Genomic DNA, 12,469 nt, shown 5'->3' with positions numbered 1-12,469 from the left:
AAAAGAGCTTTTAAACCCAACAAATGACAAGTACTTAATAGAGCTAGCCTTTCAGGGAAGTTTTGATGTGTTGTAGAAACCAGTGAAATCCTGCCTAAAAACTCAGCAAACTGAGTGAAAGGAAGTAGAAAATGGAAACAGCTTTCTCCTTCAGTAAGGACCATGTTGTGTTACCGGTCATTAGATAATACCTTCCTGCACAACCTCCCTGAAAGTGTGAGTGAAGTTTTATTCAAAATGAGTAGGAAAGGTAATAACCTCTGTCCCTAAATGTTTTCCTTTCTTATTCACTTCTCAAGTGCTTATTACGGACTCTGTTTTGTCCTTGAAGCTCTGAGTCTGTGTGTGTTTTGGTTTTTGGTTTGGGGTTTTTTGTTGTGTGGGGGTTTTTTTATTTTTTTATTTTTTATTTTATTTTTCTTCTGAGACACCTTTTATTTTCTGAAGTTTTGTTCAGGTACAAAAGAAATCTGTCTGTGTGTCTAGGAACAGCTAGATTACTTTCCCTGTTTGTGAAAAACATGGTTTGGCAAGTCAAGAGCACTGGTTTCCTTAGTGATGTTAACAGTTGGTGGGTAGACTCAAACTGGGAGCATTTGTATGAGCTTCTTGATGTCTTTGGCACAAAAGAGGCTTGGATGTGAAATAGCCTCAGTTTTGTGAAAACAAAATGTCCTCTGTTGGTTTTTGTTTGTTGTTTATCCACAACTCCTTTAATATTTCAAAAAAGCCATAAAGGACTGACAGATTACAAGTTGCATGAAATATCAAAGTAATTATTTACACTTTCATGCTTCTTTGTGCAGACATGAAACAATAAATACCTGTAAAGTCTCAGAAGTGACACTTATACAGCAGGGGATTCATGATTTCTTGCGTGCTAGAGTTTGCTTCTTCTGCTTGTAACTTTATGCTAACACATGATACTCCTGCATTTGGTTTTAAGTAAGCTCCAAGGGCTTAACTGTGTCTATAAACCAGGGTCTGCTGGAAGCCAAACTTGGGTGGGATGTTGGCATTCATGTGTCTGGAGTTGACTGTGGGGCAGGGGGGAACAGCCTTTTCTTGTAGGGCCTTTGGTGATCACTGAATTTTGGTGGTGCACATGGCTGCCTTTGGTGATCACTGAATTTTGGTGGTGCACATGGCTGCCTTCTTAGGTGACTTGTGGAGAGCACAACTTCTACTCTGTAAACTCCTGGGCTAAGTCATTGCAGTGATGTGGCTTTCTTCCCTGACCTGTCCCAAATAATTGGGACAATAGCTGCTTGTCACTCCAGGCAGTTGTGTGTCAGGCACAAAATGGTTTGCTGCCTCCAGTTTGCATTCAGCAGAGAGATGAGGTTATTGTGCGATCATGAAACACTTGGGCTTAAATCCTGGAGTCCATATCACTCTTCAGATGAGATTCAAACACCTTGTTTCTTAAAATCTCCTAGAGAATTTTATTGCTGTGTTAGAACAAATACAGTGTGTTGCAGGTTTTTTCTTTTCAAATTTACTGTCCTAAATTACTGAAGGGTCAGAGTCTGATGGGATAAAATGCAGGACTACATGAATGCAAGAATTCATGTGTGGGCACCTGAGTCAGTTTTAAGTTTAGCAGGTTTGTGGCTGAACTGTGCCACAGTGCTTAAAACATGGTGCTTGAATCTAAATGACTGTAATTCACTGTCTTTAAACAGAGAGAACGTGAGCTTGAGGAAGGAGATACTGGAACGAGCTTGACTCACAAGAATGCTGGGAGGAAGGAGGAAGGTGAAAAGAGGGAGATGATAACCCTGGCTCTGAGAGAAGCGCTCACAAAACAAGGTGAGGATCTGCAAAGACCAGATGGTGGGACTAGGCTTTGAGGTCTTAGTGGTAGACTTCTAATAGAGCAAGTGGAAGATGGTGTTGTTTGTTAAAAATATTGTTCTGGACCCTCAGTCATGCTAGGCTCTAACCAAAAGCAGGACAGAGATTAGGCAGGGGCTGTTTGTACCTAATTGTTTGCAGGGGAAGAATCTAAAGCTGGGTGATACATCTCAGCATGATGCATGCTGTGATGTGTGGAGAGTGTATCAGAGTTCACAGGGTTTAATGTATCTGCTAAGGCAGCTTGAGAGAGAAGATGATAGTCCCACATGCCTCTAGCTCCTAGAGTGTAGGTTTCTCAAAGAATATTTAAAGATCAGCTTTGCATCTCTGTTTTCCATCTTAGTCCTCTGCTTTTATTTCAGTTTCAAATTCTGATTTTGTTGCTGAAACTTTATTTCCAGAAATGGAAGTAGTTCAAACTAACAATCCGCTAGATGATTAGATCAGTAGAGCTCCTATGAGCTGTAGAGAACAGTTTTAATGAGCTTAACGCCTTTTTTAAAAGAAAGGACAAGCATGAGAAGAGCCAGACTGACAGCCCTGTGGTTCAGAAGCCTCAGTTCTGAGTGACAGAGCCAGAAGGGTGGTGTGAGCTTTCCTATGCTGCTCAGTTGGAGACTAAAGGGAGTTTAGTCTAATTTCTTTTATCTCTTAGGATGAGAGAATGCTCAGTTTTCTTGCTTGCTAAATAATAGTATCTCTCGTGATGCTTCTGAGAACGCACTTCTGGTTATTGCAGTGGAGGCACCTTGCTAAAGAGCTGGACTCTGAAGTTTTAACCATGTCCTGTGTGAATCCAGCAGCTGTGGGATCTCAGCCTTTGCTCTCCAGGTTCTCAACTGTTCTTCGGCCCGAGCTTTTGTAGGTGACTGGTTTTGTGTTCTGCCCATCAAGTATCTGACATGTTTCGTCATTGGTTTTTTTCATTAACCTTAGCACAGTTATAAAGTAAAAAGGCAGTCTTTAAATTCATAGTCTGAAAGAATAAAGCAAAGGCTTAGCAAGGAGTGGCAGTGACTTTGCCTTCTCTTCATGTCCATAGTGGTGCTGCTGCTGGATTGTAGGAGGGTGGTTCAATACATCTTTTCAGCTTAAATTCTGAAGGCTGTAATGTGGTGGCAGTTACGCTGCAGCATGCTGCAAAGCAGCTGAAGCACTGTTACAGTCTTTTATTTTTATTTATTCATTTAATTAGTTACTACTGTCTGTGTGTGATCCAGAAGTCTAATTGTTCTATCTGCCTGCAAGAAAGTTTAGGGGACTGGTAGATTTGGCTAGCAGGCCTGTGGGAGTGGGCTGCTGGAGACATGGCTGTCTAGAAATGGACAGCAGGGAGGTAAGCACGCTTGTCTGCTGCAAGTCCCCTGTTTTGAGAGGTTAAAGGGGCTACTCACTCCATGGAAGGGTGTACCAAGTCCCACAGACATCTCAGTTTTTGCTTTGGGACACAGGAACCCTAGATGGGCTGTGGAGGCTGCTTGTGGTACTGACTTCTGAGAGGGGAGTAGTGGGTGGTTTTTAGCACACTGCCCTGTCTTTTCTGTAGTGCAGGGCTCTGCTGGCTCTGTGTTGTGCTGTGGTAGCCACAGGAGTGTTTCACACTGGCTCACTTTCTGACCCAGTCTGTATTTCTTCAGTTTTGGGGAGTGAATGAAACTGTGCTTTTCTAATGGTATATAAAAAGTGGTCATTTGGAAAATGAAAACAGTGCTGGAGGGAAGGCCATCTTTCTACCATAATTTTTTTGACACAAAGACAAGCTCCACAGAGAACTTGGACTTCCTTGCGATGTTCCAGGGGCAGGAATTCATTATCCAGATAAGTAGGTATTTATTTCTCCCTTCCTTTGACATTCAGGATAGTGCCAGCATTGGATTAACTGGTAACATCTACTTACATAAATCTGCAGTTCCAAAGACTTAAAACTATTGTGTCTGTATCCAGACAGTTTACAACTGCTTCTTGCTGGCACAACCCTCCTCTCCTTTCCTCTGCTGCTCACCTAATTCTTTAATGGTCACTCAACAGTGAAGAGAAGCTGCCTTTCTTTTTTCACATGTCATATAATGTTTTTTTCTGCAAATAACACATCAAGACAGGCTTATGTGGTTATAAAAATGAAACAACTCTCTCCTTCCCTCAGCACCATTCCCCCCAAAATAACAAGTGCAATGTAGTCAAAAGATAATCTAATTTAGCAACAACTGGTTGCTTTAGCTGTAGGTTTAGTGTCTTTTCAAGATTATCCCTGAGGGCATAATTAGCTCAAGAGAAGGAAGAACCAGTACTAGTGATTCAGGAGAAAGCTGTTCCTTTAAATTGTAGTTGCATAACAGAAGTTTGCCTTTGAATAGCATCTCTTCAGACTATTGTAATGTTCACTCTTTTTATTTTGATTCACCTTCAGACAAATTTACTGTAGGCAAACTGAATATTGCTTAAAACAATGGTTTTATTTGGGCACTGGTGTTGAATTTCAGCTAAATATAGCCTCACCTATTGGGTTGTATAGGTGTTTAGCCCTTGTAGTTGCCTGGTTGCAAATAACTTTTATAAAGATGCTCTGTAGTAGTTGCTTTTTAAAGTCATAGCCAATCTTGTGTGGTGAGAAAACGCTGATTCCCTTTCCATCAGTGTTCAGTCTTCCATAAAATACAAATACAGTGCAAACTATTTAGTGCCTCCAAGTGACAAATATTGTGGGAGAGAGGCTGACAGTTGAAGTATTTGGCTGTGTTCTATTTGCAGTGGTACCATTTTGCTGTGTTAATGCTTTAGTAATTTCACCTGTTTAGGTAGAAATAAACTGAAAATAGAAGCAAACTTTTCATATTAATGTTTCCTGTGGTGATTAGTAGACACAGCCTAACATGTTTGCATTTGCTTTCTGCAGTTGCTTGTAGATTCTTGTAACAATCCCTGCTGGGCTGAAAGGTTTTTTGCTTGGCCTGGGTACCAGGAGGATTTTGTATATGGTGAAGTTTGCCTTTCCAGAGCTCCCGATTTTTCAGGAAGTACAGTTAAATCCTTCTTTAGCTTTTGAGGGCGTCTCAAGCTGCTGTTTTAATAGGAAAGGTGACTGTAAAAAAAACCCATTGTGAATCCATGGTGGTTCCTTCAGTGTCCCCTGTATCAGTTGTGCTTATTTTACGAGTACAAAATATTGACTATCGTTTTCCTGCTGCTGTAAAATAAGTACAGCAATAGTGCAAAGACCTGTGCTCTGTTTAGGTTGCTAACCATTGTTAGTCTTAACCGCTCTTTGATTTGCCAAATGTTTTATTGACAGTGATGGTTGGACTGAAAGCCAAAGAAATTATCACGCCGAATATGAAACCAAAGGCTGCAGTTTGGGGTATCATGGTTTTACTGCAGCTGACTTCTTGAAATATTTGGAGGTCAAACATGATGTCACACAGTGACAGCCAGTTTCATCATCCCTATCAAGTTATGGTTGTATTTAGCAGTGCTTCAGGTCCTCTTTGATGTGCTTTTCTTAAATGTGGAGGAATAAAACAGAGGAAAAAACAAGCTCAAAATCCTGAAGAGCTGATTGTTTGCTTAGGAGATTCCAAGGACCTGGATTTCTTAAGCTGCTCATACCCTGTATTTCTGACACGCTCTTTGCTTTGTTGTTTTCTACTGTAGCACTACTAAATAAAACTGCTTTTCATGGTAGGCAACACAATGGGAATGGATTAATGACACCCAAAGACTAACCCCACTGACACTGTATAAATTATTCTGTTGTGTCTCTGCTACCACAGGTGCAGTTTTGCTGCAGTACAGTTGGATCGTTCTGTCTTTACTGGTTAAGTAAGCCTACAATTTAGCACCAGGGTGTTCAGGATACCTCTATTTTACTTGTATCTAAAGGCAAGTAGTATTAGGAGACAGCTTGTATCTGAAATAGTATGGGCTGCTTCAGTAACTACTTATTTTCATGCTTTGACTACATGGTTGACATAAAGATAAAATTTGATCTATGTTTTTCAGTGTGTATGGGCAATCAAGAGACTGACTTCAGAAAAAAAATGAAGACTGGGCTTTTCAAGTGCTTATCAACCTTATTTGAGATTAGGTTTTTAAAAGTACTTGGTGGCTTTTGCTGTCCATTCTTGGACTGAGGTTTCCATTGTCAGCAGCTCTGAGCTCTTCTGACCATCTTAGCTTGGCTCACTGTGCTGAGCTTTTTGAGTCTCCAGATTTTGGGAATGAGATCCACTGTGCAAAGATGTTGCACAGAGATTGGTGCTGCTGGATGTATATTTTTGCAGGCTGTATGCTAAAATTTTTGCATGCATCTTTGGGATTTGATGTGCTTTATGTATAGCTATTAAACTCCAGGTGGCACTAGCAGCTCACAGCTGGGTCAGGGATCAGTAACACTGGTGCAGTCCCTGAAATGTACCACAGAATTCAAATACTGGCCATGGGAAGATTAAAAATTAGCTTGCAAAATAGCAAATTATTCTTAGTAAGCAGAATAAAAGCAATGACCAAAACCAGGCAAAGTTAAGCCTGGTAAACTTTCTTGCAGCTCCTTAGAAAATGTCTGTGTAAATAAACAGCAAATACACAGTTAAAGAGGAAGAATCCAGGAAGCAGAAGATGCTGAAGTCCCATAGCGTGGAAGCTGCCAAGAGCTGGTGGTGGTGAGCTGACTGCAATACTCATTTGCTGGCACAGATGTAGCAGCTTATCAGGAGCAGAGTAGATGGTGAAAGCTTGCTTTTGCAGGCCTGATTCTTTCCTTGTGTAGTTACTGGAGCTGGTACACTTACCCCATGCATAATAGAGGAAAATAAGCATAAATGCATTTATATTTGAAGTGCATGCTTTTTTTGGGGGGTGTGGGGGGTTGGAAGGGCTTTGAAGAGTATTGGTCTTTGAAATTAAGTCTATTAAGCTGGAACAAAATATAAGATACATTCAGGCAAGGATTAAAATTTGCTGTCCTTTCATGAAAACATGACACTCTCCCCAAGCAAGGGGACAGCTTATACAAATGGAAATGTAGAGAAAGAAATGGGCCCAGAATGACTGAAAAAGAGCGACTCAGTAAAACACAAACAAGAAAAATCTTGTCTGTAGCAACTTGTAGTTCTGTCTCTGACTCTTTATGTATTTGTCTGGGTACTTGAGGAGGGGAGTTGTGCAGGCTGGCTGCTGCCTTTTACTTAAAACTTTTCAGCCAAAGTTGATATTGATGTGCAGTTCTTGAAGACATTAAGTTCCTGCAGATTTCTTGAATTTTACTATGAATAAAGAAGATACACTGAGGCTCTTTTCTTCCTCCCTGAACGTCATGACCTCTGAGTTATGACCCATTCTGTTTGGCCAGCTAGTTACTGCTACTTGGTAAGGATGAGATTTTAGGCTAGGTATGCATTTGCTGTCTCCTGCCGAGCCATCAGGCCAGCCAAAATAGGTGAAAGATGTGAGGGGAGCTGGAGATATGAGGCAGGGCTACAGAAGGCACTGGAGGGACCCAAAGGTCCTCTGTGGGAGCGCAGGTGAGTGTGAGAGGAGGGGCCAGGGTCCTGGCAATGGAGCTGTTGCTCTGGCCCCAGCAGGGAAGCTGATGCAGTGCAGGGCATGTGTTTGTGGGGAAACCAGCTCTTCTGTGAGACAGCCTTTTCAAGAGTCCCATCATGTTTTCTTTTATTCTGCCTGTTTTGCAGCTGGAGAATGAATTGGATGTGCTTTCCTCCTCAGTGGAGCTTGTGTCTTCTCAGCCTCCCGGACAGAGGTGTGGGGATTCTTTTGCTATTCAGAACATTTGAGGGGCTTTTATATTACAAGCCTTTGTCTTGAATGCAGTGTCTGAGAGCAGTTGAAAGGTGACTTCTGGAATGCCTGATTAGTTCTGTTTTCTTAGGATTGTTCTGGTGGATGGTGATGGATATTTGTTTGCCAAGCGCCCAAAATCCCTTTTTGGGAGTAGGGGAGCAGCTGTTCTCCTCTTGGGATGGCAAAGCCAATATAGAAATTGGTGAAACTACTTGGGCTGAGGGGTGGACATCCTTTCTCTATCTCGCTTTGGGTGAGAGGAGGTCTCAAGAACTTGCAGTTGATTTGGGAGATGGATTAAAATGGGATGGGCCGCCATGTTGTTGATGCCCATGACCTCACTTCTAGAAGACATGCTTTGCTGTGGTTGCTCCTAGTGGAGGTCACCAACACGACGTGTTCATGGCAAACATTTTGTAACAGCTCAGCGAATGGTCTGACTTACCACATTGCTCTTTGTCAAAGGTGCCAGATACAGAAGGTTTTTCTTCTGGTTTTATCTTCAGTATTAGTTGATGTAGGTGAAAACATCAGTAGTCTCTGGCTGTTTTTGTCAAAGGCATAGTTTGACAAGAAATTATGCGCTTGAATATTGGAGGTTTTATATTCCTACTGCCCAGGCAGTTCTGTGCTGCAAAGGAAAAGATGCTTTTGGATTAAAATGGACATCTGGGTTTAAGTGAAAAGCCAGATTTTAAGAATTTTTTAGCTCTTTTATGATCAGGTGTTGAGACTAGAATTTATTATAGCTATTGGCATTCCCACCCTTGAACTTTGCCAGTCTCATTTTCTTGATACTGGGTTAGGTTTGGTTTGCCTGCTGAAGCAGCTGTATTTCTTTCACTAACCTTAGCAGGCTTTTACTATGTGTTAAAAATGTTCAAGATATTCTTTGTTTTGAGTATGATAAGAAGGATCTGAAGCAGTATTTCAGCAGCTCTACTGAAAGACCAAACTTTCCATCCATTTTGGAATGACAGTATTTTTTTGCATACAAGGTACAGTCCTGTAATCCTTTCTCACGTCCTCACTTCTGCTTTGAGTTCATGGAAGCAAGTCCTTCCACAAATCACAAACCTTTTGTACTTCTGAAGAGCACTTTCTTCTTTTTCAAAAAAAGAGAAATGTAAAGTAGATCTTGATGGGCTTGGCAAGGGTTTCTTGAAGATTGAGCAGTGCTAGGAATGAAACTGGAGGTTTCTCCTATCGTGCTTGGGCAATCTGAAAAATTCCATTGCCCAGATGCTGCCACTTTCTGTATTTGTACAAAATACTGTTACAATTTGAACAGGTTCCTTTCACCAATGGCATTTCTTGTTTTTTTTATTTTTATTCATTTTCTAGCTTTAGTCTGAACATTGTCTTTTGGGCCATGGCTCAAGTGCAGCAATTGTGCTACAACTTTCAAAATGGTAAAGTGGTGGTGATGGATTACTGCCGTGTTGCTGACCTTCAGCTCTGGCCCCTTTAAACTGCAGTCTTGCAAAACAGCAGGAAATTGGAAACTTTTTTCCCTGTAAACATTCTTCTAGTGTGAAGTTCCCCTTTCTGCACTGAGTTTTAGCTTTAATGGATAATCATTGCTTCAAACCAGAGGGCTTTTATTTAAGGAGATTGCTTGATAGAACCACACTGATTTGTCAGCTGTATATTACTCTTCTCGGAAGAAAAGCCTTCTGAAAGTCATTTGAGTTCGTGAAGCACAATGTGACATCAGATTGGCTTTTACCAAGCTTACAGTGACTGCAGTCTTAGAGAAGGATGGCTAAGTCTTGTACCATTTGGGGATTTTTCAACCACTGATCTATTTCATTCTTTCATAATGAAATCTTTTCCTTTGTGTTTTCAAAGTCTTCTGTTGAAGCATGGTGGTATAGAAATCTGAGCTGGAAGGTGTCTTTGACTTTTCGTATGGACATTTTGCCATGTTGGGATAGTCGGGGATCTTTGAAAGCTGTTCAGTATAGCTGTCCTACAGATGCATTTTTGTTAGACTGCAGATATCATGACACTGCTTGTGATATGGACAGTTGTAGAAATTTGGTTTATCATATCTGTTCTGCTTTCAAGATTAAAATAACTTAATTGCTTACATATACACATAATTCATGCACGTTCAGGAGCTTAGAAAGTCTTGTTATGTGTATGGCACTGGGGAACTAGCAAAACCACAACCAGAATACCTTGATATCCTAGAAAGTGACATGGGTATATAGATAGCAGTGTCCTGTCTCAGTGGCTGAGAGCTCAGTAGGCTCCCTTGATGAATTCTTTGAATTTCAGAGAGTGGAATTTTAAAACTATTATTTACATGATGGAGTTGAAATGCTGCAGTGTAGTTTAAAATGGTCACAGAACAGTTTTGTCCCACACAATGGAGCAGTCACCATCTGTGATGCTGCCATCTCTTTGATTAAAAGTCTGTCTGTGGTCTGTTAAAATCCAGTTGGATTATCGGGGCAAGCAGTCACCAAATGTTTATCAGCCTAGTGTTATTGCCTGATAACACTCACTTTGTCCAAAAGCTTGTTTAAAAGCTTAATTCATGTCTTAATATAGTAAAAAATGACACTTAATTTCAGTGGAGTTTGGCAGGCTTCTAGGTCATTCAAAATTTATCATCTAGAGCAGCATCAACTAATACATAGACTTCAGATTAGATGTTCTTGTGCCTTTAGTCAGGAGTTGAGCTGATTACTATGAGCCTGCTTACAATTTAAGGAATCCTTTCAATATGAGGCTGTAGAAATAATAAATGGATTGGTATTGTTGAGCCTTAGTATCTGAAGATACATATGGACTGTGAGCAGAGTCCTATCAAGACAGTACGCTGTATTGTTTGGAAGGTGGTGTATCCATATTGAGTTAGAGTTATTGCTCACAAGTTATATGCCTTAAAAGCAAAATAGTGAATGTGTTCAGTGAGTCCTGACATATGTAGGTGCAGAATTCTGGGCCATCAGAAAGATTTGATTCAACCACCATTTGCCTTGGCAGAGCCGCAGTGAAGTTGTGGCAAAGCTGAGATGAGCTAGCCTGAGCTTTCAAAAGGGTTCAGCAGAAGCTGTGATGTGGAAACAGAACTGAGAAGACCCCTGGTTCATAAACACATTTTCTCACGTTTGGTTTGAAACTTAGCACTGCGTGGTTCTTGCTTAACCCTTTGTACTTTCTTTTAGCCTGAACTGGTTTGCTGCCTGTGTTACTAGCCAGCAGTAAAGCAAGTACTTGAAGAAATAGGCTTTACAGAGGTAGAAAGACTCTGCTCACCTAGAGCAGATGTGTAAAAAGTGTTCAGCCTTCATCACTGATATATTATCTGATTTCCAAGTCTGAAAAACCATGGCATGGCCAGTGTTCACTGTGATGGCTTAGCAGGGTAACCACACTTTCTACCAGAGTTACCTATGTGGTGAAGACCAGAGTTCAACAGCTTCATACAGTGGTTTTAAGATGTTCTGCAAGTATATGCTGTTTCTTCCTGTAACCATAGCTGTGACTCCTGGCAGCAGCAAACAAGATGAGTAAGCCCCTTCTCATCACTAAAGCTGGCTGAAGTTTGTAAGGCTCTGTTTTGATGTTGAACGTGTACAATTTTCTTGGCCTTTAAAGGAAGCTGTGGGCGCTCCACATGGTGGAAGTTGATTTAAGTAACTTAAGAGAAAATGCTGCAGCTTTGGGCTCTAGAGCTTGGCACCTTGCTCAGTTTAGCTGCTTCCTCTCTTCCCTCAAACAACTCAGTAGCAGATCTGGGCAAGCATGTCCTATTTCCAATTTAATTTTAATCTAAAACCCATTTTGAAGCAGCCATATTACTTCTGCTGACAAGGGATCTGTGAGAGAATAATCTTACATGAATGCTGTTGCTGGATTCTGAAAAATGGAAAAAAATAAGGCTAGGGCTGTGCTGGTTGACATCAGCAAAGAGTCTGGCTTGGACAGCTGTATTACAGAGAGGAGGAATGCAGCACCCTCTTCAATGCTCGTCAAGAAATCCTGTAAGGACACAAATTTTAGCAGCACAGGGAGGTCTCAGTTGAGATTAGACCTTGCTGGACAAGCCTGTTTGCAAAGAAATGCTGAAGAAATAGGCAGGACAGACCCAGGATGGGAGAGGTGATGTGATGCGGCTGAATGCAGTTGTGCATACTTGGCTGTGCCTCTGACAAGTGTCAGTCAGAGGTTGCCACAAGGTTTTCTGGGTCTCATCCAGTCCTAGATAAAGGTGTCCCCAGTATTGCATGTGGCTTTGCAGGCTATCAGTTCTATGTTAGAAGTGCTGATCCAGGGTTACACTGATGTCTTTCTCCAGGAAAGGATTGGATGATCTGCCATGTGAAATACCAAGGCTTTTTGGCTTACAGCAGTTCTTTCTTCCTTGCTGTATTGGAGGTTGTTCATTTAGGGAGGAAAATGTTGAAATCTTGTTCATTCCCACGGAGCTGGAGGGACAGAGGCAGCTCAGGACACAGGAGCAGCCTGACATTGAAGTCCCCAAAGCCTCACTTAGTCTGGCAGTTGGCCCCTTTGCCATCTAACAGGGTATCCCCCCTGCCTGCTCCTGCCACCCACCTCCCCTGCGCTGGCCTGTGTTCGTACGGTCTCCTGGCAAGTCACCGCAGGGAACTGATCAGGCTAAAATTGCATATGTCCTAACCCCACAGCAAGGTTAGAGCCAGCACAAGGTGACAGGAGCAAACGTGAGGTCAAGAAGAAAGAGGAAACTGGGCAGATCTCTGCTGGGTTTAAGTGACAGAGTAACTGCAGCATGATGCTGTGTGATTCCTCATTGGCCATGTGTGTCTCCACACAGTTT

The 12,469-nt window shown here is 41.7% G+C and overlaps 1 protein-coding gene across 3 annotated transcripts in view; it reads left to right on the top strand.

The window, feature by feature from the left end:
• LOC104317200 (S-adenosyl-L-methionine-dependent tRNA 4-demethylwyosine synthase TYW1) overlaps positions 1–12,469 on the top strand; it is a 110,821-nt gene that overhangs the window by 18,918 nt on the left and 79,434 nt on the right. For all 3 annotated transcript variants that reach the window (XM_069791511.1, XM_069791510.1, XM_069791512.1), the window contains exon 8: positions 1,686–1,812. In XM_069791511.1, coding sequence (XP_069647612.1) covers positions 1,686–1,812 — 127 coding nt within the window. The remainder of the gene's footprint in view (positions 1–1,685; positions 1,813–12,469) is intronic.

This window comes from Haliaeetus albicilla, chromosome 9 (assembly GCF_947461875.1).
Source record: "Haliaeetus albicilla chromosome 9, bHalAlb1.1, whole genome shotgun sequence".
NCBI lineage: Eukaryota > Metazoa > Chordata > Aves > Accipitriformes > Accipitridae > Haliaeetus > Haliaeetus albicilla.
Note: the sequence above shows the minus strand (reverse complement) of the source record. Positions and strands in the feature narration are given on the sequence as shown.